Raw genomic sequence first — 26,838 nt, forward strand, 5'->3', positions numbered from 1 at the left:
GACACACACACACTGACACACACTGACACACACTGACACACACACACACTGACACACACACACACTGACACACACACACTGACACACACACACTGACACACACACTGACACACACACTGACACACACACACTGACACACACACTGACACACACACTGACACACACACACTGACACACACACTGACACACACACTGACACACACACTGACACATACGAGAGATGAGCTGAAATAATTTAACGCTTTATTGACGAGTCGACACAGACAGGACGGCAGGGTGGTCCCCTGCGTAGCAACGCCCCCTCCCCACAACCTCCAGCAGCCCCTCACTCTGATCCCGAGGGTGGCAGCACGATCTTCTCCGTGTCGTAGTAGTTCTCGGCGATGGGGGGCAGGCCCTGCGTCTCGAGGTGTTTAAGACGTCGCTCGGCCTCTCTCCGAGCCCACTGCCGCATCCTGGGGACGGCCGGGGGAAACAAAAGGAAACGGTATTATTTAACCCCCACCATTGCGGAGAGCCAGCAGAGGCATCGCAAGCAGGTTCCAGCTCCGAATCGCTGAATCCATCCCACCTGTCGCCCAGAGTTACGGGGCAGTCAGCCGACGTCCCGGAAACATCCGGCACTGTGCTCGACAACATACAAACAGTTGGAAGAAAATCAATACTCTCAATGTTGGTTGTGGTTTACGGGTTGTCACTCAAATCTAACTCCAAAGCTAATGGGCACGAATTCGCACTCCACAGATACCCGGGAACACTGCTGCACTGAGGGAGTGCCGCACTGTCAGAGGGTCAGTACTGAGGGAGTGCTGCACTGTCAGAGGGTCAGTACTAAGGGAGTGCCGCACTGTCAGAGGGTCAGTACTGAGGGAGTGCCGCACTGTCAGAGGGTCAGTACTGAGGGAGTGCTGCACTGTCAGAGGGTCAGTACTGAGGAGTGCCGCACTGTCAGAGGGTCAGTACTGAGGGAGTGCCGCACTGTCTGAGGGTCAGTACTGAGGGAGTGCTGCACTGTCAGAGGGTCAGTACTGAGGGAGTGCCGCACTGTCAGAGGGTCAGTACTGAGGGAGTGCCGCACTTCAGAGGGTCAGTGCTGAGGGAGTGCCGCACTGTCAGAGGGTCAGTACTGAGGGAGTGCCGCACTGTCAGAGGGTCAGTACTGAGGGAGTGCCGCACTGTCAGAGGGTCAGTACTGAGGGAGTGCCGCACTGTCAGAGGGTCAGTACTGAGGGAGTGCCGCACTGTCAGAGGGTCAGTACTGAGGGAGTGCCGCACTGTCAGAGGGTCAGTACTGAGGGAGTGCCGCACTGTCAGAGGGTCAGTACTGAGGGAGTGCCGCACTGTCAGAGGGTCAGTACTGAGGGAGTGCCGCACTGTCAGAGGGTCAGTACTGAGGGAGTGCCGCACTGTCAGAGGGTCAGTACTGAGGGAGTGCCGCACTGTCAGAGGGTAAGTACTGATGGAGTGCCGCACTGTCAGAGGGTCAGTACCGAGGGAGTGCTGCACTGTCAGAGGGTCAGTACTGAGGGAGTGCTGCACTGTCAGAGGGTCAGTACTGAGGGAGTGCTGCACTGTCAGAGGGTCAGTAGTGAGGGAGCTCCGCACTGTCAGAGGGTCAGTACTGAGGGAGTGCTGCACTGTCAGAGGGTCAGTACTGAGGGAGTGCCGCACTGTCAGAGGGTCAGTACTGAGGGAGTGCCGCACTGTCAGAGGGTCAGTACTGAGGGAGTGCTGCACTGTCAGAGGGTCAGTACTGAGGGAGTGCCGCACTGTCAGAGGGTCAGTACTGAGGGAGTGCCGCACTGTCAGAGGGTCAGTACTGAGGGAGTGCCGCACTGTCTGAGGGTCAGTACTGAGGGAGTGCTGCACTGTCAGAGGGTCAGTACTGAGGGAGTGCCGCACTGTCAGAGGGTCAGTACTGAGGGAGTGCCGCACTTTCAGAGGGTCAGTGCTGAGGGAGTGCCGCACTGTCAGAGGGTCAGTACTGAGGGAGTGCCGCACTGTCAGAGGGTCAGTACTGAGGGAGTGCCGCACTGTCAGAGGGTCAGTACTGAGGGAGTGCCGCACTGTCAGAGGGTCAGTACTGAGGGAGTGCCGCACTGTCAGAGGGTCAGTACTGAGGGAGTGCCGCACTGTCAGAGGGTCAGTACTGAGGGAGTGCCGCACTGTCAGAGGGTCAGTACTGAGGGAGTGCCGCACTGTCAGAGGGTCAGTACTGAGGGAGTGCTGCACTGTCAGAGGGTCAGTACTGAGGGAGTGCCGCACTGTCAGAGGGTCAGTACTGAGGGAGTGCCGCACTGTCAGAGGGTCAGTACTGAGGGAGTGCCGCACTGTCAGAGGGTCAGTACTGAGGGAGTGCCGCACTGTCAGAGGGTCAGTACTGAGGGAGTGCCGCACTGTCAGAGGGTCAGTACTGAGGGAGTGCCGCACTGGCAGAGGGTCAGTACTGGGGAGTATGCGGGCAGGTGGGCTCAGTGAGGGAGGTTGGCACCGGTGGGATGGAAATCAGAGCGTTTTCTCTCTCAGGCAGTGAGGGAGCCCTGTTACTGTCAGAGTCCCTTGGGAAGGTGGGGGGGGCGGCATTGAGGGAGACTGACGCAGGCTCAGGAAAGCAGGTTACAGCTATTTCAGGAATGAGCATGAATTAGAAGCAGGACAGAGACTATTTCACCATTTCCCGCTGAACGTATCAGCTGCTCACAGCAGCCCATTCAAAAACCCCGACTCCCAGAGAGCAGATTCGCAACAGTCCCCTCCAACCCTCCCTATCTCTGTAACCTCCAGCCCCTCCAACCCTCCCTATCTCTGTAACCTCCTCCAGCCCCTCCAAATCTCTGTAACCTCCAGCCCCTCCAACCCTCCCTATCTCTGTAACCTCCTCCAGACCCTCCAACCCTCTCTATCTCTGTAACCTCCTCCAGCCCCTCCAACCCTCCCTATCTCTGTAACCTCCAGCCCCTCCAACCCTCCTTATCTCTGTAACCTCCAGCCCCTCCAACCCTCCCTATCCCTGTAACCTCCAGCCCCTCCAACCCTCCTTATCTCTGTAACCGCCTCCAGACCCTCCAACCCTCTCTATCTCTGTAACCTCCTCCAGCCCCTCCAACCCTCCCTATCTGTGTAACCTCCTCCAGCCCCTCCAACCCTCCCTATCTCTGTAACCTCCTCCAGCTCCTCCAACCCTCCCTATCTCTGTAACCTCCAGTCCCTCCAACCCTCCCCATCTCTGTAACCTCCAGCCCCTACAACCCTCCCTATCGCTGTAACCTCCTCCAGTCCCTCCAACCCTCCCTATCTCTGTAACCTCCTCCAGCCCCTCCAAACCCTCCCTATCTCTGTAACCTCCTCCAGCCCCTACACCCCTCCCTGTCCTCGTCACCTCCTCCAGCCCCTACACCACTCCGTATCTCTGTAACCTCCCTCAGACCCTACAACCCTCCCTGTCTCTCTAACCTCCTCCTGTCCACAACAACCCTCCATTTCTCTGAAATCTCGAGTCCCCAACTCCCCCGATCTCTGTAACCTCCTCCAGCTCCCACAATCCTCCCTTTCCGTGTAATTTTGGGATTAACATCAGTAGAGATACAGTCAGTAACACAGGGTGCTGGGGAGAGAGGGGTTACTGAGTGACAGTGTGAGGGAGCTGGGGGAGAGGGGTTACTGAGTGACAGTGTGAGGGAGCTGGATTAACATCAGTAGAGATACAGTCAGTAACACAGGGTGCTGTGGAAGAGGGGTTACTGAGTGACAGTGTGAGGGAGCTGGGGGAGAGGGGTCACTGAGTGACAGTGTGAGGGAGCTGGATTAACATCAGTAGAGATACAGTCAGTAACACAGGGAGCTGGGGGAGAGGGGTTACTGAGTGACATTGTGAGGGAGCTGGGGGAGAGGGGTTACTGAGTGACAGTGTGAGGGAGCTGGGGGAGAAGGGTTACTGAGTGACAGTGTGAGGGAGCTGGATTAACATCAGTAGAGATACAGTCAGTAACACAGGGTGCTGGGGTGAGAGGGGTTACTGAGTGACAGTGTGAGGGAGCTGGATTAACATCAGTAGAGATACAGTCAGTAACACAGGGTACTGGGGGAGAGGGGTTACTGAGTGACAGTGTGAGGCAGCTGGATTAACATCAGTACGGATACAGTCAGTAACACGGTGCTGGGGGAGAGGGGTTACTGAGTGACAGTGTGAGGGAGCTGGGGGAGAGGGGTTACTGAGTGACAGTGTGAGGGAGCTGGGGAGAGGGGTTACTGATTGACAGTGTGAGGGAGCTGGGGGAGAGGGGTTACTGAGTGACAGTGTGAGGGAGCTGGGGTGAGAGGGGTTACTGAGTGACAGCGTGAGGGAGCTGGATTAACATCAGTAGAGATACAGTCAGTAACACAGGGTGCTGGGGGAGAGGGGTTACTGAGTGACAGTGAGAGGGAGCTGGATTAACATCAGTAGAGATACAGTCAGTAACACAGGGTGCTGGGGGGAGAGGGGTTACTGAGTGACAGTGTGAGGGAGCTGGATTAACATCAGTAGAGATACAGTCAGTAACACAGGGTGCTGGGGGGAGAGGGGTTACTGAGTGACAGTGTGAGGGAGCTGGATTAACATCAGTAGAGATACAGTCAGTAACACAGGGTGCTGGGGGAGAGGGGTTACTGAGTGACAGTGTGAGGGAGCTGGGGGAGAGGGGTTACTGAGTGACAGTGTGAGGGAGCTGGGGGAGAGGGGTTACTGAGTGACAGTGTGAGGGAGCTGGGGGAGAGGGGTTACTGAGTGACAGTGTGAGGGAGCTGGATTAACATCAGTAGAGATACAGTCAGTAACACAGGGTGCTGGGGGAGAGGGGTTACTGAGTGACAGTGTGAGGGAGCTGGGGGAGAGGGGTTACTGAGTGACAGTGTGAGGGAGCTGGGGGAGAGGGATTACTGAGTGACAGTGTGGGGGAGCTGGATTAACATCAGTAGGGATACAGTCAGTAACACAGGGAGCTGGGGAGAGGGGTTACTGAGTGACAGTGTGAGGGAGCTGGGGGAGAGGGGTTACTGAGTGACAGTGTGAGGGAGCTGGGGGAGAGGGGTTACTGAGTGACAGTGTGAGGGAGCTGGATTAACATCAGTAGGGATACAGTCAGTAACACAGGGAGCTGGGGAGAGGGGTTACTGAGTGACAGTGTGAGGGAGCTGGGGGAGAGGGGTTACTGAGTGACAGTGTGAGGGAGCTGGGGGAGAGGGGTTACTGAGTGACAGTGTGAGGGAGCTGGATTAACACCAGTAGAGATACAGTCAGTAACACAGGGAGCTGGGGGAGAGGGGTTACTGAGTGACAGTGTGAGGGAGCTGGGGGAGAGGGGTTACTGAGTGACAGTGTGAGGGAGCTGGATTAACACCAGTAGAGATACAGTCAGTAACACAGGGTGCTGGGGGAGAGGGGTTACTGAGTGAGTGTGAGGGAGCTGGGGAGAGGGGTTACTGAGTGACAGTGTGAGGGAGCTGGGGGTAAGAGGAGAAGAGAGAGAGAAGAGAGGCGAGCACTGCTCTATTGGCGTGTCAGTCTGAGCAGGAGAAAGAGAAACATGATGCACGTTAATTCATCAAAACTCCCCAATGTCAGATTCAGAGCCAACATTCAGCAGTGGAAGTGGTTTATATAGGTCACATCTAAACTCAGCTGATCTCTTCACCCTGTAATCCATATAAATAAAAATATTCTGAGATCTAAATTGCTGACGGAAAAAAACGGTCCAAATTAATGGGACAGTGTAGAGTGAGCTTTACTCTGTATCTAACCCCGTACTGTACCTGCCCTGGGAGTGTTTGATGGGGACAGTGTAGAGGGAGCTTTACTCTGTATCTAACCCCGTACTGTACCTGCCCTGGGAGTGTTTGATGGGGACAGTGTAGAGGGAGCTTTACTCTGTATCTAACCCCGTGCTGTACCTGTCCTGGGAGTGTTTGATGGGGACAGTGTAGAGGGAGCTTTACTCTGTATCTAACCCCGTGCTGTACCTGCCCTGGGAGTGTTTGATGGGGACAGTGTAGAGGGAGCTTTACTCTGTATCTAACCCCGTGCTGTACCTGTCCTGGGAGTGTTTGATGGGGACAGTGTAGAGGGAGCTTTACTCTGTATCTAACCCTATGCTGTACCTGCCCTGGGAGTGTTTGATGGGGACAGTGTAGAGGGAGCTTTACTCTGTATTTAACCCCGTGCTGTACCTGTCCTGGGAGTGTTTGATGGGGACAGTGTAGAGGGAGCTTTACTCTGTATCTAACCCCGTGCTGTACCTGCCCTGGGAGTGTTTGATGGGGACAGTGTAGAGGGAGCTTTACTCTGTATCTAACCCCGTGCTGTACCTGTCCTGGGAGTGTTTGATGGGGACAGTGTAGAGGGAGCTTTACTCTGTATCTAACCCTATGCTGTACCTGTCCTGGGAGTGTTTGATGGGGACAGTGTGGAGGGAGCTTTACTCTGTATCTAACCCCGTGCTGTACCTGTCCTGGGAGTGTTTGATGGGGACAGTGCAGAGGTTGCTTTACTCTGTATCTAACCCCGTGCTGTACCTGTCCTGGGAGTGTTTGATGGGGACAGTGTAGCGGGAGCTTTACTCTGTATCTAACCCCGTGCTGTACCTGCCCTGGGAGTGTTTGATGGGGACAGTGTAGAGGGAGCTTTACTCTGTATCTAACCCCGTGCTGTACCTGTCCTGGGAGTGTTTGATGGGGACAGTGTAGAGGGAGCTTTACTCTGTATCTAACCCCGTGCTGTACCTGTCCTGGGAGTGTTTGATGGGGACAGTGTGGAGGGAGCTTTACTCTGTATCTAACCCCGTGCTGTACCTGTCCTGGGAGTGTTTGATGGGGACAGTGTAGAGGGAGCTTTACTCTGTATCTAACCCCGTGCTGTACCTGTCCTGGGAGTGTTTGATGGGGACAGTGTGGAGGGAGCTTTACTCTGTATCTAACCCCGTGCAGTACCTGTCCTGGGAGTGTTTGATGGGGACAGTGTAGAGGGAGCTTTACTCTGTATCTGCATCATGCTCTATCTGCTCGGAGAGCGCCGCACTGCGGGAGAGTCAATATTGAGTTCTCCCCTGTGTCCTGGGGCCCATATTTGCCCCTCAACCAACAACACTAAACGCAGGTGACCTGGGTTACTGTGGCTGTTGCGGGTCTTGCTGTGTGTGAAGGAGCTGCTACATTTACTGAAGTACAAGTCAGCGTTTGTGAAAATAAACCTCTTTGCTTGACCATGCGGGGGTTTAGGATACCCCGAGGGGGCGGGGCGGCTGCCCTGGGAAATGTTTGCCTGTTAGATTTTTCTGAAAATATTCACAAAGCCAAGCATTCGTCACCTTTATGGGGAACAAAGATATTGACTGGGGCATAAATTTGAAAAACCTTCCATTAAGTTCAGACAGGTGATTTAAAACCAAGGTCAGGAACATTATTGCAATCTATCAACAGCCATCATCCCTCTCGGAGGCTGCTGTTCCTACCCACCCGTATGGATCAGTGCTGGGATGGGGGGGGAAACGGGGCACGCATTGCGCGCATTCCTCACGCACCAGTATGCGCACTAATCACACACACACACACACCAGTGCACACATTCCTCGCATACATGTACGCGCACTCCTCTCTCTCACACACACACTGCGGCGCGGCCGGTACAAGCCAGCTGTTTTGCTCACTGTGCTAAACCAGCCCCTATCCAGCAGAGGAAGCAGTTTATCTCTCTCGGCCCAATGGGAGTCCTTCAATAATCTTAAACAGCCCTCAACAGGGCACCCACCCTTCATCTGCGATACTAGAGGAGAAAGGAGTCTCGTCTGAGCAAACTCTGATCGTGATTGAACCCCGGTATTTGCGCCCTACTCTCCCGTCCACCATTGTTAATTGCTCCCGGAGAAGGTGGTGGATAGTTTGTCTTCTTCAATCCGCTGCGGTCCGCGTGGTTGCTGCGGTCCGCGTATTCCTGGGGTCCGCGTATTGCACGTACACCCACAGACACAGTGAAGCAACGGTCAATATAGCTCCGGATTCCGTAAGGGAATAACCAGAGATGTAACTGGCGGAGGGTCAGTACTGAGGGAGTGCCGCACTGTCAGAGGGTCAATACTGAGGGAGTGCCGCACTGTCAGAGGGTCAGTACTGAGGGAGTGCCGCACTGTCAGAGGGTCAGTACTGAGGGAGTGCCACACTGTCAGAGGGTCAATACTGAGGGAGTGCCGCACTGTCAGAGGGTCAGTACTGAGGGAGAGCCGCACTGTCAGAGGGTCAGTACTGAGGGAGTGCCGCACTGTCAGAGGGTCAGTACTGAGGGAGTGCTGCACTGTCAGAGGGTCAGTACTGAGGGAGCGCCGCACTGTCAGAGGGTCAGTACTGAGGGAGCGCCGCACTGTCAGAGGGTCAGTACTGAGGGAGTGCTGCACTGTCAGAGGGTCAGTACTGAGCGAGTGCCGCACTGTCAGAGGGTCAGTACTGAGGGAGTGCCGCACTGTCAGAGGGTCAGTATTGAGGGAGTGCCGCACTGTCAGAGGGTCAGTACTGAGGGAGTGCTGCACTGTCAGAGGGTCAGTACTGAGGGAGTGCTGCACTGTCAGAGGGTCAGTACTGAGGGAGTGCCACACTGTCAGTGGGTCAGTACTGAGGGAGTGCTGCACTGTCAGAGGGTCAGTACTGAGGGAGTGCTGCACTGTCAGAGGGTCAGTACTGAGGGAGTGCCGCACTGTCAGAGAGTCAGTACTGAGTGAGTGCCGCACTGTCAGAGGGTCAGTACTGAGGGAGTGCTGCACTGTCAGTGGGTCAGTACTGAGGGAGTGCTGCACTGTCAGAGGGTCAGTACTGAGGGAGTGCTGCACTGTCAGAGCGTCAGTACTGAGGGAGTGCTGCACTGTCAGTGGGTCAGTGCTGAGGGAGTGCCGCACTGTCAGAGGGTCAGCGCTGGAGAAACTGATTGAGAATGGGCGTGATGCCCCCCTCCCCTCTCACGCCAAGTCAACCAGCCTCACAGGTAGTGGATTATGGCTGGGACACTATCACAGTGGGAGCTTGTAATCTCAGTGAAGGAGCAGGGGGTAGGCGGGAGGGATGGGCGAATGTAACTTTTGGCAGCCTCCAGCTGGCTGATAACTGGGTCCTTCGCCAGAGCTCTTGTTACTCAGTCTCAGCTCGTCACAAGGCAACATGGAGAGAAATTCTCCAATTGTCTATCTGCCGGGTTGAAAATACTTTTGATGCCCTGACAGGAGTGTGTTATTAAGAAGAAATGATTGAGTGTGGAGCTATTTAAAGCTCACAGCTGTCAAACTTCACATTTCCTAACCGGAGCAACTGAACTCTCTCTCTCACACACACACACACGCACACGCACACAGAAACGCACGCACCCAGAAACGCACGCACCCAGAAACGCACGCACCCAGAAAAGCACGCACGCTGAAACGCACGCACGCAGAAACGCACGCACAGAAACGCACGCAAGCAGAAACGCACGCAGAAACGCACGCAAGCAGAAACGCACGCAAGCAGAAACGCACGCAAGCAGAAACGCACGCACAGAAACGCACGCACAGAAACGCACGCGCACAGAAACGCACGCACAGAAACGCACGCACACAGAAACGCACGCACGCAGAAACGCACGCACGCAGAAACGCACGCGCAGAAACGCACGCACAGAAACACGCACGCAGAAACGCACGCACGCAGAAACGCACGCACGCAGAAACACACGCAGAAACGCACGCACGCAGACAGACGCAGGCACACACACTATCCCTTGCACGCAAACACACTAACCCTCGCACGCACTCTATCCCTCGCACGCAAACACACTATCCCTCGCACGCAAACACACTACCCCTCGCACGCAAACACACTATCCCTCGCACGCAAACACACTATCCCTCGCACGCAAACACACTATCCCTCGCACGCAAACACACTATCCCTCGCAGGCAAACACACTATCCCTCGCAGGCAAACACACTATCCCTCGCACGCAAACACACTATCCCTCGCACGCAAACACACTATCCCTCGCACGCAAACACACTATCCCTCGCTCGCAAACACACACACACACTTCATTCCTCGCACACACACGTGCGCACAATCCCCTGCACGCGCAATCCATCGTGCGCGCACGCTCACAACCCCTCACGCATGCACCCACACACAATCCCACATACAAACCAACAGACCCTCATGCATGCACAGAGCCACGCGCGCACACAGACCCTTGCGCGCGCATGCACGCACACAGACCCCCGCGCGCGCACACAGAGTCTCGGGCGCATGCGCACTGACCCTCGCGCACGCGCACAGGCCCTCGCACATGCAAGCGTGCGCACACAGGCCCTCGCACATGCGCGCACACAGATACACACAGACAGACACACACACACATACAGACACACACACAGACAGACACACACACAGACAGACACACACACAGACAGACAGACACACACACAGACAGACAGACACACACACAGAGACACACACACAGAGACACACACACAGAGACACACACACAGACAGACACACACACAGACAGACACACACACAGACAGACACACACACAGACAGACACACACACACAGAGACACACACACACACACAGACACACACACACAGGCAGACACACACACACACAGACAGACACACACAGACACGCGCACACACACAGACAGACACACACACACAGACAGACACACACACACAGACAGACACACACACAGACAGACACACACACACACACAGACAGACACACACACACAGACAGACACACACACACACACACAGACAGACACACACAGACACGCGCACACACACAGACACGCGCACACACAGACACGCGCACACACAGACACGCGCACACACACAGACACGCGCACACACACAGACACGCGCACACACACAGACACGCGCACACACACAGACACGCGCACACACACAGACACGCGCACACACACAGACACGCGCACACACACAGACACGCGCACACACACAGACACGCGCACACACACACACACCCTCTCTCTCATGCAAACTATCCCTCGCACTCAACCAGACAAACATTATCCTTCGAATACAAACACAGGCACACACAAAAATACATATAATCCCTCACCCCTCACACACAAGACCACCCACTCTATCCCTCACCCACAAAAGCAGACTAACCCTCGCACACTAAAACATTCTCACACTGACACACAAGGACACTATTACTCACACTTAAACACAGAAGCACATGCGCGCTCTCATACACTCCTGCTCACATACGTACCCACTCACAGCCACACGCTCCCATCCACACGCCCGTTCACCAACACGCACTGACATATGTCCATGCTCACACTCCCGCACGCTTACATCTCCGCATGCCCTCACAAGCTAACAAACGCAAGCACTCACTCATGCCCATGACACACACACAATCATGCACGCTCACACAGGGGCACGCTCTCACACACACATCGCGCTCACAATCACACACTCGCATGCTCAGATGTGCTCAAACACAAGCTCTGAGGGGGTACGAAGGTGAGTGTGTAGGAGGAAGGAGCAGTGCTCCGAAAGCAAGTGTTTGAAACGAACATATTGAACGTTAACCTGGTGTTGGAAGACGTCTTACTGTGCTCACCCCAGTCCAACGCCAGTATCCACATCAGAGGTAGGAGGGGGCAGTGGGCTGATCCAAGCGGATACGGCCCCTGGCCTCGATGGCTTTCCCATTGGGTTTAAGAGGAGGTTTATGGACCAGTTGGCTCCATTGACAGTAAATATGTTCAATGACTCTCTAGCTGGGGGATCATTGCCCGATACACTCACGCGGGTCTCCATCTCCACACCTCCCACTCACGCTCCACCTCCGCACCTCCCACTCACGCAGGTCTCCATCTCCACACCTCCCACTCACGCTCCACACCTCCCACTCACGCAGGTCTCCACCTCCACACCTCCCACTCACGCTCCACCTCCGCACCTCCCACTCACGCAGGTCTCCACCTCCACACCTCCCACTCACGCTCCACCTCCACACCTCCCACTCACGCTCCACCTCCACACCTCCCACTCACGCTCCATCTCCACACCTCCCACTCACGCAGGTCTCCACCTCCACACCTCCCACTCACGCTCCACCTCCGCACCTCCCACTCACGCTCCATCTCCACACCTCCCACTCACGCTCCACCTCCGCACCTCCCACTCACGCAGGTCTCCACCTCCACACCTCCCACTCCCGCTCCACCTCCACACCTCCCACTCACGCTCCACCTCCGCACCTCCCACTCACGCTCCACCTCCACACCTCCCACTCACGCTCCACCTCCACACCTCCCACTCACGCAGGTCTCCACCTCCGCACCTCCCACTCCACCTCCACACCTCCCACTCACGCTCCACCTCCACACCTCCCACTCACGCTCCACCTCCACACCTCCCACTCACGCTCCACCTCCACACCTCCCACTCACGCTCCACCTCCGCACCTCCCACTCACGCTCCACCTCCACACCTCCCACTCACGCAGGTCTCCACCTCCACACCTCCCACTCACGCTCCACCTCCGCACCTCCCACTCACGCAGGTCTCCACCTCCACACCTCCCACTCACGCTCCACCTCCACACCTCCCACTCACGCTCCATCTCCACACCTCCCACTCACGCAGGTCTCCACCTCCACACCTCCCACTCACGCTCCACCTACGCACCTCCCACTCACGCTCAACCTCCACACCTCCCACTCACGCTCCACCTCCACACATCCCACTCACGCTCCACCTCCACACCTCCCACTCACGCTCCACCTCCACACCTCCCACTCACGCTCCACCTCCACACCTCCCACTCACGCTCCACCTCCACACCTCCCACTCACGCTCCACCTCCGCACCTCCCACTCACGCTCCACCTCCGCATCTCCCACTCACGCTCCACCTCCGCACCTCCCACTCACGCTCCACCTCCACACCTCCCACTCACGCAGGTCTCCACCTCCACACCTCCCACTCACGCTCCACCTCCACACCTCCCACTCACGCTCCACCTCCACACCTCCCACTCACGCTCCACCTCCGCACCTCCCACTCACACTCCACCTCCGCACCTCCCACTCACGCTCCACCTCCGCTCCTCCCACTCCACCTCCACACCTCCCACTCACGCAGGTCTCCACCTCCGCACCTCCCACTCACGCTCCACCTCCGCACCTCCCACTCACGCAGGTCTCCACCTCCACACCTCCCACTCACGCAGGTCTCCACCTCCACACCTCCCACTCACGCTCCATCTCCACACCTCCCACTCACGCAGGTCTCCACCTCCATACCTCCCACTCACGCTCCACCTCCATACCTCCCACTCCCGCTCCACCTCCACACCTCCCACTCACGCTCCACCTCCACACCTCCCACTCACGCTCCACCTCCACACCTCCCACTCACGCTCCACCTCCGCACCTCCCACTCACGCTCCACCTCCACACCTCCCACTCACGCTCCACCTCCACACCTCCCCTCCCGCTCCACCTCCACCACCTCCACTCCACCTCCGCACCTCCCACTCACGCAGGTCTCCACCTCCACCACCTCCCACTCACGCTCCACCTCGCACCTCCCACTCACGCTCAACCTCCACACCTCCCACTCACGCTCCACCTCCACACATCCCACTCACGCTCCACCTCCGCACTCCCATCACGCTCCACCTCCACACCTCCCACTCACGCTCACCTCCCACCACCTCCCCACTCCGCTCCACTCCACACCTCCCACTCCCGCTCCACCTCCGCACCTCCACTCACGCTCCACCTCCACACCTCCCACTCACGCTCCACACCTCCCATCACGCTCCACCTCCACACCTCCCAACTCACGCTCCAACCTCCCACTCACGCTCCACCTCCACACCTCCCACTCACGCTCCACCTCCACACCTCCCACTCACGCTCCACACCTCCCACTCACGCTCCACCTCCACACCTCCCACTCACGCTCCACACCTCCCACTCACGCTCCACCTCCACACCTCCCACTCACGCTCCACCTCCACACCTCCCACTCACGCTCCACCTCCACACCTCCCACTCACGCTCCACCTCCGCATCTCCCACTCACGCTCCACCTCCGCACCTCCCACTCACGCTCCACCTCCACACCTCCCACTCACGCAGGTCTCCACCTCCACACCTCCCACTCACGCTCCACCTCCACACCTCCCACTCACGCTCCACCTCCACACCTCCCACTCACGCTCCACCTCCGCACCTCCCACTCACACTCCACCTCCGCACCTCCCACTCACGCTCCACCTCCGCTCCTCCCACTCCACCTCCACACCTCCCACTCACGCAGGTCTCCACCTCCACACCTCCCACTCACGCAGGTCTCCACCTCCGCACCTCCCACTCACGCTCCACCTCCGCACCTCCCACTCACGCTCCACCTCCGCACCTCCCACTCACGCTCCACCTCCGCACCTCCCACTCACGCAGGTCTCCACCTCCACACCTCCCACTCACACTCCACACCTCCCACTCACGCAGGTCTCCACCTCCACACCTCCCACTCACGCTCCATCTCCACACCTCCCACTCACGCAGGTCTCCACCTCCACACCTCCCACTCCCGCTCCACCTCCACACCTCCCACTCACGCTCCACCTCCACACCTCCCACTCACGCTTCCACCTCCGCACCCTCCACTCACGCTCCACCTCCACACCTCCCACTCACGCAGGTCTCCACCTCCACACCTCCCACTCCACCTCCGCACCCTCCCACTCACGCAGGTCTCCCACCTCCACACCTCCACCTCACGCTCCACCTCCCGCACCTCCCACTCACGCTCAACCTCCACACTCCCCACTCACGCTCCACCTCCACACCTCCCACTCACGCTCCCCCTCCACACCCTCCCCTCACGCTCCACCTCCGCACCTCCCACTCACGCTCCACCTCCGCACCTCCCACTCACGCTCCACCTCCACACCTCCCACTCACGCAGGTCTCCACCTCCACACCTCCCACTCACGCTCCACCTCCGCACCTCCCACTCACGCTCCACCTCCGCACCACCCACTCATGCAGGTCTCCACCTCCGCACCTCCCACTCACGCTCCACCTCCGCACCTCCCACTCACGCTCCACCTCCGCACCTCCCACTCACGCTCCACCTCCGCACCTCCCACTCACGCTCCACCTCCACACCTCCCACTCACGCAGGTCTCCACCTCCACACCTCCCACTCACGCTCCACCTCCACACCTCCCACTCACGCAGGTCTCCACCTCCGCACCTCCCACTCACGCAGGTCTCCACCTCCACACCTCCCACTCACGCTCCACCTCCGCACCTCCCACTCACGCTCAACCTCCACACCTCCCACTCACGCTCCACCTCCACACCTCCCACTCACGCTCCACCTCCACACCTCCCACTCACGCTCCACCTCCACACCTCCCACTCACGCTCCACCTCCGCACCTCCCACTCACGCTCCACCTCCGCACCTCCCACTCACGCTCCACCTCCGCACCTCCCACTCACGCTCCACCTCCGCACCTCCCACTCACGCTCCACCTCCGCACCTCCCACTCACGCTCCACCTCCACACCTCCCACTCACGCAGGTCTCCACCTCCACACCTCCCACTCACGCTCCACCTCCACACCTCCCACTCACGCTCCACCTCCACACCTCCCACTCACGCTCCACCTCCACACCTCCCACTCACGCTCCACCTCCGCACCTCCCACTCACACTCCACCTCCGCACCTCCCACTCACGCTCCACCTCCGCACCTCCCACTCACGCAGGTCTCCACCTCCACACCTCCCACTCACACTCCACACCTCCCACTCACGCAGGTCTCCACCTCCACACCTCCCACTCACGCTCCATCTCCACACCTCCCACTCACGCAGGTCTCCACCTCCACACCTCCCACTCACGCTCCACCTCCGCACCTCCCACTCACGCTCCATCTCCACACCTCCCACTCACGCAGGTCTCCACCTCCACACCTCCCACTCCCGCTCCACCTCCACACCTCCCACTCACACTCCACCTCCACACCTCCCCACTCACGCTCCACCTCCACACCTCCCACTCACGCAGGTCTCCACCTCCACACCTCCCACTCACGCTCCACCTCCACACCTCCCACTCACGCTCCACCTCCACACCTCCCACTCACGCTCCACCTCCGCACCTCCCACTCACGCTCCACCTCCACACCTCCCACTCACGCAGGTCTCCACCTCCACACCTCCCACTCCCACTCCACCTCCGCACCTCCCACTCACGCAGGTCTCCACCTCCACACCTCCCACTCACGCTCCACCTCCGCACCTCCCACTCACACTCAACCTCCACACCTCCCACTCACGCTCCACCTCCACACCTCCCACTCACGCTCCACCTCCACACCTCCCCACTCACGCTCCACCTCCGCACCTCCCACTCCCGCTCCACCTCCGCACCTCCCACTCACGCAGGTCTCCACCTCCACACCTCCCACTCACGCTCCACCTCCGCACCTCCCACTCACGCTCCACCTCCGCACCACCCACTCATGCAGGTCTCCACCTCCGCACCTCCCACTCACGCTCCACCTCCGCACCTCCCACTCACGCTCCACCTCCGCACCTCCCACTCACGCTCCACACCTCCCACTCACGCTCCACCTCCACACCTCCCACTCACGCTCCACCTCCCACACCTCCCACTCACGCTCCACCTCCACACCTCCCACTCACGCTCCACCTCCACACCTCCCACTCACGCTCCACCTCCGCACCTCCCACTCACGCTCCACCTCCGCACCTCCCACTCACGCTCCACCTCCACACCTCCCACTCACGCTCCACACCTCCCACTCACGCTCCACCTCCATACCTCCCACTCACGCTCCACCTCCACACCTCCCACTCACGCTCCACCTCCACACCTCCCACTCACGCTCCACCTCCACACCTCCCACTCACGCTCCACCTCCGCACCTCCCACTCACGCTCCACCTCCACACCTCCCACTCACGCTCCACCTCCGCACCTCCCACTCACGCTCAACCTCCGCACCTCCCACTCACGCTCCACCTCCACACCTCCCACTCACGCTCCACCTCCACACCTCCCACTCACGCAGGTCTCCACCTCCGCACCTCCCACTCACGCTCCACCTCCACACCTCCCACTCACGCTCCACCTCCGTACCTCCCACTCACGCTCCACCTCCGCACCTCCCACTCACGCTCCACCTCCACACCTCCCACTCACGCTCCACCTCCGCACCTCCCACTCCACCTCCACACCTCCCACTCACGCTCCACCTCCACACCTCCCACTCACGCTCCACCTCCACACCTCCCACTCACGCTCCACCTCCACACCTCCCACTCACGCTCCACCTCCACACCTCCCACTCACGCAGGTCTCCACCTCCACACCTCCCACTCACGCTCCACCTCCGCACCTCCCACTCACGCTCCACCCTCCACACCTCCCACTCACGCTCCACCTCCACACCTCCCACTCACGCTCCACCTCCACACCTCCCACTCACGCTCCACCTCCACACCTCCCACAGGTCTCCACCTCCACACTTCCCACTCACGCTCCACCTCCGCACCTCCCACTCACGCTCCACCTCCCCACCTCCCACTCACGCTCCACCTCCGCACCTCCCACTCACGCTGCACACCTCCCACTCACGCTCCACCTCCACACCTCCCACTCACGCTCCACCTCCACACCTCCCACTCACGCTCCACCTCCACACCTCCCACTCACGCTCCACCTCCGCACCTCCCACTCACGCTCCACCTCCACACCTCCCACTCACGCTCCACCTCCACACCTCCCACTCACGCTCCACCTCCACACCTCCCACTCACGCTCCACCTCCCACACTCCCACTCACGCTCCACCTCCACACCTCCCACTCACGCTCCACACCTCCCACACGCAGGTCTCCACCTCCGCACCTCCCTCATTTGGTAAAAGGATAAAGATCCCACGGAATGTGATGTATAAAGGCCCAGCTCTCTTTTCAACGTGGACGCCAAGCTATTGGTTAATCAGCTGGTGCTGTGATTGGAGTCCCTTGTCGCGGAGGAAATTGCAGAGGGGCAGACAGGCTTTGTGAAGGGGCGGCAGCTAACGGCTAATACACGGCAGGTTCGGAATGCAATCCTCTCCCCTTGCCCGCCCCTGGGCCGGAGAGGGCTCTGGATGTTGAGAAAGCGTTCGACAAGGGCGAGTACGGACAGCATGGTAGCATTGTGGATATCACTGTGGCTTCACAGCTCCAGGGTCCCAGGTTCGATTCCCCGCTGGGTCACTGTCTGTGCGGAGTCTGCACGTTCTTCCGGTGTCTGTGTGGGTTTCCTCCGGGTGCTCCGGATTCCTCCCACAGTCCAAAGACGTGCAGGTTAGGTGGATTGGCCATGCTAAATTAGGAGGGGTTATTGGGTTATGGGGATAGGGTGGAAGTGAGGGCTTAAGTGGGTCGGTGCCGACTCGATGGGCCGAATGGCCTCCTGCTGCAATGTATGTTCTAGCTGTGCCAGGTGCTTGGCAGATTCGGATTGGGCCAGAGGTTTATCCCACGGGTTTGGCTGTTGTATGAAGCCTCCACGGCAGGTGTGGGCAGCCATGGGTTGAGTTGGGGGCATTTGCACTGAATGGGGTACAAGGCAGGGGTGCCCATTGGGGGAGGGGGGGGGGGCTGTATCCATACGCGGATGACCCCATCTCGTATGTCACGGCCCCAGTCTCTTCTAATGAAGCTACCAATGAGCTTTGGCTCCTTTCCAGGCTGTAAGTTGAACATTGGGAACATGCCGAGGTCCAATTTAGAGAAGTGGCAAAACCTTGCCCTGTCCCTGGTGGGCAGGGTGCAGACAATTCAGATTTAGTTTCTGTTCCAATGCCTCACCCCCTCCCCTCGTTTCCCTTGCAAAGTCTTTTTTGGCCACGTTGATCAAGTTGGTGATATCTTTTATTTGGAAAGTCTCGGCGGTCCTCGCCTTCGCCTCGCTGACAGCCCGGAGTAGAGTCCTGTGGGGATGGAGATCTTCTACCCCACCCGCTGCCTCTGCTCTGGTTGGGTGACCTGGTGGAATGTTTGTATTTGGAAAAGCACGTTCTCCCCGTGTGTGCGTGGGTTTCCTCCAGGTGCTCCGGTTTCCTCCCACAGTTCAGAGGTGTGCGGGTGAGGTGGATTGGCCGTGATCAATTGCCCTCAAGTGTCCAAAAAGGTTGGGTAGGGTTACGGGAACGGGGTGGTGTAGGGTGCTCTTTTCAAGGGCCGGTGCTGACTAGATGGGCCGAATGGGACCTGTAAATTCTAGGAGTCTATGATCAGCTGTTGGCGGGGGGGGGGGGGAGACGGTTATTATTACTGCTGGGGGGAAGGTTATATCTGTTGGGTTGGTGAGAGTTCGAAGATCGGTTGGGGTTATAAAAAATAAATATTGTTACTCTGATACTGTACTATGTACGAGCCGCTTTCTCACACTCAAATGCGCTGACACATGTACTCACGCCTTGCACACACTCGCGCGCTCGCACACATTTACACACGCTCACGATCCGAGCAACCAGGGACCGACGGTCAAGGTAACGTGTGGATGTTTTAACCTGGCCACTGACTTAGAGAAAGTGAGACTTACCCGCGGTCAGGCAGATAGTGCACGAAGGCCGAGCCCATCACAATCGCCAGAGATATGCCAAAGAAAAAGGCCATCCTCATGTTCCAGAGGTCAGACACAGGGTCCGAACTGAAGCCATGGTACTCGGGATACTGCAGGAGAGAGGGACACACACACAGAGACAGAGAGGGTGAAAGACAATACTCAGCCAACCTATTTAACTGCCTAATCGAGAGGGGGGGGGGGCCCGAATTTGTAACACCCTCCCCCCCCCCTCAATCCGGGGGTCCTCAGCCTTTCCCACCTCGAGGATGGGGGTACAATGGCACAAAGTCCGGCTTGGCCCACCGGGAATTGTCCAGAGCAGTTCCGGGTTTCTTGGTACCTTGGGAAGGAGATCTCGGAGTTCCGGGGGGAGGGGAGGGTTATTTGATCCAGGTTTTCGAGATATTATGGGGAATCGATGGGGACAATAGAGGGAACCTATTCCTCGCTGGTTGGGACCAGGTTGGGGGAGTAGAAGAGAGATAGAGTCTAAACATAAGAGGCCAGGATTTCAGGGCTGGATTGAGGAAAACCTTTACAGACAGGGGGTGGCGACAGCTTGGAACCCTCTTCCACAAATGGGAGATCAAGTTGTTAATCTGACAGAGGCCTTGTTATTGAAAGGATATTTAAGAAAACAAGGCTGGTGTGAGGGGTTAGGTCACAGATTAGCCTTGATGACAAGAGGCTTCACAAAGGGGCTGAATGGGCCTCCTCCTGTTCCTGTGTAACAGGCTGGATAGGGGCTGAATGGCCTCCTGTTCCTGTGTAACAGGCCGGAGAGGGGCTGAATGGCCTCCTATTCCTGTGTAACAGGCTGGATAGGGGCTGAATGGCCTCCTGTTCCTGTGCAACAGGCTGGAGAGGGGCTAAATGGACCTCCTCCTGTTCCTGTGTAACAGGCTGGAGAAGGGGCTGAATGGCCTCCTCCTGTTCCTGTGTAACAGGCTGGAGAGGGGCTGAATGGCCTCCTATTCCTGTGTAACAGACTGGAGAGGGGCTGAATGGACCTCCTCCTGTTCCTGTGTAACAGGCTGGAGAAGGGGCTGAATGGGGCCTCCTGTTCCTGTGTAACAGGCTGGAGAAGGGGCTGAATGGCCTCCTGTTCCTGTGTAACAGGCTGGGGAGGGGCTGAATGGCCTCCTGTTCCTGTGTAACAGGCTGGAGAGGGGCTGAATGGGCCTCCTCCTGTTCCTGTGTAACAGGCTGGAGAGGGGCTGAATGGCCTCCTCCTGTTCCTGTGTAACAGGCTGGGGAGGGGCTGAATGGCCTCCTGTTCCTGTGTCACAGGCTGGAGAGGGGCTGAATGGCCTCCTGCTCCTGTGTAACAGGCTGGAGAGGGGCTGAATGGGCCTCCTCCTGTTCCTGTCTAACAGGCTGGGGAGAGGCTGAATGGGCCTCCTGTTCCTGTGTAACAGGCTGGAGGGGCTGAATGGGCCTCCTCCTGTTCCTGTGTAACAGGCTGGAGAGGGGCCGAATGGCCTCCTCCTGTTCCTGTGTAACAGGCTGGAGAGGGGCTGAATGGCCCTCCTCCTGTTCCTGTGTAACAGGCTGGAGAGGGGATGAATGGACCTCCTCCTGTTCCTGTGTAACAGGCTGGGGAGGGGCTGAATGGCCTCCTGTTCCTGTGTCACAGGCTGGAGAGGGGCTGAATGGCCTCCTGCTCCTGTGTAACAGGCTGGAGAGGGGCTGAATGGCCTCCTGTTCCTGTGTAACAGGCTGGAGAGGGGATGAATGGACCTCCTCCTGTTCCTGTGTAACAGGCTGGGGAGGGGCTGAATGGCCTCCTGTTCCTGTGTCACAGGCTGGGGAGGGGCTGAATGGCCTCCTGTTCCTGTGTAACAGGCTGGGGAGGGGCTGAATGGCCTCCTCCTGTTCCTGTGTAACAGGCTGGAGGGGCTGAATGGGCCTCCTCCTGTTCCTGTGTAACAGGCTGGAGAGGGGCTGAATGGCCTCCTGTTCCTGTGTAACAGGCTGGGGAGGGGCTGAATGGCCTCCTGTTCCTGTGTAAAAGGCTCGCGAGGGGCTGAATGGCCCTCCTCCTGTTCCTGTGTTAACAGGCTGGAGAGGGGCTGAATGGCCTCCTGTTCCTGTGTAACAGGCTGGAGGGGCTGAATGGGCCTCCTACTGTTCCTGTGTAACAGGCTGGAGGGGCTGAATGGGCCTCCTACTGTTCCTGTGTAACAGGCTGGAGGGGCTGAATGGGCCTCCTCCTGTTCCTGTGTAACAGGCTGGAGAGGGGCTGAATGGGCCTCCTCCTGTTCCAGTGTAACAGGCTGGAGGGGCTGAATGGGCCTCCTCCTGTTCCTGTGTAACAGGCTGGAGAGGGGCTGAATGGGCCTCCTCCTGTTCCAGTGTAACAGGCTGGAGAGGGGCTGAATGGGCCTCCTCCTGTTCCTGTGTAACAGGCTGGAGAGGGGCTGAATGGCCTCCTGTTCCTGTGTAACAGGCTGGAGAGGGGCTGAATGGCCTGTTCCTGTGTAACAGGCTAGAGAGGGGCTGAATGGCCTCCTCCTGTTCCTGTGTAACAGGCTGGAGAGGGGCTGAATGGCCCCCTGTTCCTGTGTAACAGGCTGGAGATGGGCTGAATGGGCCTTCTCCTGTTCTGATATTTGTAAGTGCTTCACATCCCCCTCTTCTGCAGCCTGGAACCGATCGCCTCCATCGGGGCAGCAGACGGCCAGCGTGGTGTTTTGAGAACCATAGAATTTACAGTGCAGAAGGAGGCCATTCAGCCCATCAAGTCGGCACCGGCTCTTGGAAAGAGCACCCTACCCAAGGTCAGCAACTTCACCCTATCCCCTTAACCCAGTCCAACACAAAGGGCAATTTTGGACTCTAAGGGCAATTTATCATGGCCAATCCACCTAACCTACACATCTTTGGACTGTTGGAGGAAACCTGAGCACCCGGAGGAAACCCACGCACACAGGGGGAGGACGTGCAGACTCCGCACAGACAGTGACCCAGCCGGGAATCGAACCTGGGACCCTGGAGCTGTGAAGCGATTGTGCTATCCACAATGCTACCGTGCTGCCTCTAACACGTTTTCTTTTTTTTAATATAAATTTAGAGCACCCAATTATTTTTTCCAATCAAGGGGCAATTTAGCGTAGCCAATCCACCTACCCTGCACATCTTTGGGTTGTGGGGGTGAAACCCACGCAGACACGGGGAGAATGTGCAAACTCCTCACGGACAGTGACCCAGGGCTGGGATTCGAACCCGGGTCCTCAGCGCCGTAGGCAGCAATGCTAACCACTGTGCCGCCCTCTAACGCGTTTTCTAACGGCGCTACATTTGCTGGCACTCAGCGGGTTAAGACACCTTTGGTCTGAGTGACTATTAAATCGGCGCGGAGCTGAATTTATCCACATGATGCCCGCGGAGACGCCGATCTGCATCAGGCAGGGAGAAATGTTCGCGAAAGAGGCGAGCTCCCCTGTCAATTCCCTGGCCCACTTTCCTCTCCCTCGGCTCCTGTAGTCACTGCCTGCAACTGGAGCACGAGGAACACGAACAAGTGTGGATAAAATCCCATTCAGCCCAGCAACCGGAGCACCTGTATTAGAGCATCTAGAAATGCCCGACTTCACTCCGCTATTTTTAAACCTTTCCGAGGATCACACCGTTTGTCGATGGCCCAGGAAGGAGATGGGCCCCCTCCAACTCGCCAGACGTGAGCGGCAACCTCGCCCCAACACCTCCCACCCCCCCCCAAAATCACAATAATCATCTGCGGAAAGCATCACCGTTTGCAGACCAGCTTCCAAACGTAGGTCACGATTGGCTAGATAACCGTGCGCGGGGCATAAACCACGACGCCCTCCCTAGCCGATTAGCCCAACGTGATTGTGTGGAAATCGGGGAGGTGGATCTCTGCGAACACTGATGCCTTCCAATCTTCAATGGCGGGTGTGTTGGAATCATCGCCGGCTGGTCAACTACGTTGGGCGCCAGTGGGGGGGCTTCAGGGGAGTTAGGGGGAGGGGAGAGTGGGGGAGAGGGGTGAGGGACGAGGGGGGTGCACACAGAGGTGAGGCTATTCCTCAGGGTGGTGCATCACCCAAACGCACAATGACACCTCAGCTGATGGACTGGGGAGGGCGTCACCTCCTGAGGGTTATTCGGCAGGGTGAGGCATAACAGGGAGCGGGTTTTAGTGGGTTATGGGGGGGGAGGGGTTAGTGGGTTATGGGGGGGTTTAGTGGGGTAATGGGGGGTTTAGTGGGGTAATGGGGGGGTTTAGTGGGTTATGGGGGGGTTTAGTGGGTTATGGGGGGGTTTAGTGGGTTATGGGGGGGTTTAGTGGGTTTGGGGGGGGTTTAGTAGGTTATGGGGGGGGTTTAGTGGGTTATGGAGGGGTTTAGTGGGTTATGGGGGGGTTTAGTGGGTTATGGGGGGGTTTAGTGGGTTATGGGGGGGGTTTAGTGGGTTATGGGGGGTTTAGTGCGTTATGGGGGGGTTTAGTGGGTTAAGGGGGGGTTAAGTGGGTTATGGGGGGGGTTTAGTGGGTTATGGGGGGTTTAGTGGGTTTAGTGGGGTATGGGGGGGTTTAGTGGGTTATGGGGGGGGTTTAGTGGGTTATGGGGGGGTTTAGTGGGGTTTGGGGGGGTTTAGTGGGTTATGGGGGAGTTTAGTGGGTTATGGGGGGGTTTAGTGGGTTATGGGGGGGGTTTAGTGGGGTATGGGAGGGTTTAGTGGGTTATGGGGGGGTTTAGTGGGTTATGGGGGGGTTTAGTGGGTTATGGGGGGTTTAGTGGGGTATGGGGGGGTTTAGTGGGGTATGGGGGGGGGGTTTAGTGGGGTATGGGGGTGTTTAGTGGGTTATAGGGGTTTAGTGGGGTATGGGGGGTTTAGTGGGTTATGGGGGGTTTAGTGGGGTAGAGGGGGGTTTAGTGGGTTATGGGGGGGGTTTAATGGGTTATGGGGGGGTTTAGTGGGGTATGGGGGGGTTTAATGGGTTATGGGGGGGTTTAGTGTGTTATGGGGGTTTAGTGGGGTATGGGGGGGTTTAGTGGGGTATGGGGAGGTTTAGTGGGGTATGGGGGGGTTTAGTGGGGTATGGGGGGTTTAGTGGGTTATGGGGGGGTTTAGTGGGGTATGGGGGGGTTTAGTGGGGTATGGGGGGGTTTAGTGGGGTATGGGGGGGGTTTAGTGGGGTATGGGGGGTTTAGTGGGTTATGGGGGGTTTAGTAGAGTATTGGGGGGGGTTCAGGTGGATTTGCCCCTCCCCCCCTCACCTTGTCGTTCAGGTTGGGTTTAGGGGGGTATATGGGTGTGGGGGGGGGGGGGGGCTTTAGGGGGTCGGGGGGGGGTAATATGGGGGTTCCCCCCCTCTCTCTCACCCTGTTGTACAGGTTGGGTTTAGGGGGTTATGGGGGGTTCCAGTGGGGTATGGGAGGGGTTTAGGGGGTATTGTTTTTTTTGGGGGGTTCAGGTGGTTTTGGGGGTGTGGAGGGGGGTATATGGGTGTTTCTCTCTCCCCCCCCCCTCTCTCTCACCTTATCACACAGGTTGGGTTTATGGGGGGGGGGGGGTTCAGGCGGGTTGGGGGGTATTTGGGGGCATGGGGGGGTATTTGGGGGGTCTTTGGGGGGGTGGTATTTGGGGATGTGACCCCCTCACCTTGTCGTACAGGTATGGTTTATGGGGGTATGGGGGGGGGGTTCAGGGGGTATTTGGGGGGATGGGGGGTATTTGGGGGGTGTGGGGGTTGGGGGTATTTGGGGGGTGTGGGGGTTGGGGGTATTTGGGGGGGGTGTATTTGGGGGGGGTGGGGGTATTTGGGGGGTGTGGGGGTATTTGGGGGGTGTGGGGGTATTTGGGGGTGTGGGGGTATTTGGGGGGCTGGGGGTATTTGGGGGGCTGGGGGTATTTGGGGGGTTGGGGGTATTTGGGGGGTTGGGGGTATTTGGGGGGTTGGGGGTATTTGGGGGTTGGGGGTATTTGGGGGGTTGGAGGTATTTGGGGGTGGGGGGGTTGGTGGGGTATTGGGGGGGTTGGGGGGGGGTATTTGGGGGGGGGGGTGGGGGGGTATAGGGGGGTGGGGGGTATATGGGGGGTGGGGGGGAATTTGGGGGGGGGGTGGGGGGTATATGGGGGTGTGTGGGGGGTATAGGGGTATTTGGGGGGTGGGGGGTATTTGGGGGGGGTGGGGGGTGTTTGGGGGGGTGGGGGGGGTTGGGGGGGGTTGGGTTGGGTTGGGGGGGGTTGGGTTGGGTTGGGGGGGTTGGGTTGGGTTGGGGGGGGTTGGGTTGGGTTGGGGGGGGTTGGGTTGGGTTGGGGGGGGTTGGTTGGGTTGGGGGGGGTTGGGTTGGGTTGGGGGGGGTTGGGTTGGGTTGGGGGGGGTTGGGGGGTGGCCCCTCCCCCCGGGGTGGCCCCTCCCCCCGGGGTGGCCCCTCCCCCTCACCTTGTCGTACAGGTTGACCTCGGGCTGCTCTCCGTCCCCGAAGCCGAGCGCCTGGTCCTGAGGCCCGGCCAGGGCCGAGGCCGAAGCGGAGCCGGGGGTGGATGCGGAGCCTGTGAGGAGCCGGGCGGCCGGGGCCGAGGCCGGGGCGGGCAGGGGGCCGAGGCCGGTTGCTGGGAGGCGGCAGCAGCGCCTCAGGACGACACGGAGCAGCGCCGCCATCTTCCGCCGCCAGAATCGGGCTCCGTGACCTCCCCTTTAACCAGCCCCGCCCCCTCCCCTGACAGACAGCCGCCTCACCCAATCACAGCCCTGTCCACCCACCTTCCGGCCAATCAGCGCCCGCCGAGAGGGCGAGACCAGCGCGGCCTTGCCTTAAAGGGCACAGGTCCCCATCGCCCAATTTCCGTTATGCCGATAGATATAAAAATGCCCCCCCTCCTCCTCCAGCCCAGGACTCCATCCCTCAGCCCAGCTCTCTGCCTCACTCCGGTTTGGGTGGTGGGGGCACGATGCCACTCACGGAGAGGGCCACAGGGATCCCGAACCGAGCCCTCAACTGACAAAGCAGAATGTCTATCCTGCAGCAATAGGCCATTTGGCCCATTGGGCCTGGGCTAGCCCTCAAGTCCGACAGCGCCACTCCCTCCCGCTGCACATTCTAGCAGCATAGGCATTCCAGAGCATCGCACAGCGCTGCTGCTTCACAGCACCGGGGACCCGGGTTCAATC

General features: G+C 58.6%; 1 protein-coding gene across 1 annotated transcript; it reads right to left on the reverse strand.

Moving 5' to 3' along the window:
• Nucleotides 1–226: 226 nt before the first annotated feature.
• Nucleotides 227–26,365, reverse strand: ndufb11 (NADH:ubiquinone oxidoreductase subunit B11). Its single transcript, XM_038782414.1, has 3 exons — nt 26,110–26,365; nt 19,674–19,804; nt 227–455 (listed from the first exon to the last, which is right to left on the reverse strand). Exons 1-3 carry the CDS (start codon nt 26,326–26,328, stop codon nt 326–328), a joined length of 480 nt encoding a protein of 159 aa, XP_038638342.1. The 5' UTR covers nt 26,329–26,365; the 3' UTR covers nt 227–325.
• Nucleotides 26,366–26,838: the final 473 nt, after the last annotated feature.

This window comes from Scyliorhinus canicula, chromosome 21 (assembly GCF_902713615.1).
Source record: "Scyliorhinus canicula chromosome 21, sScyCan1.1, whole genome shotgun sequence".
NCBI lineage: Eukaryota > Metazoa > Chordata > Chondrichthyes > Carcharhiniformes > Scyliorhinidae > Scyliorhinus > Scyliorhinus canicula.

Bases quoted from the DNA above. Each gene is read 5' to 3' on its own strand.
- ndufb11 (XM_038782414.1), bottom strand. From the start codon at position 26,328: ATGGCGGCGCTGCTCCGTGTCGTCCTGAGGCGCTGCTGCCGCCTCCCA. The intron at 19,805-26,109 runs GTGAGGGGGAGG...TCTCTCCTGCAG, and splicing joins AGGTCAACCTGTACGACAAG to TATCCCGAGTACCATGGCTT. The intron at 456-19,673 runs GTAAGTCTCACT...GGCCGTCCCCAG, and splicing joins CACTATCTGCCTGACCGCGG to GATGCGGCAGTGGGCTCGGA.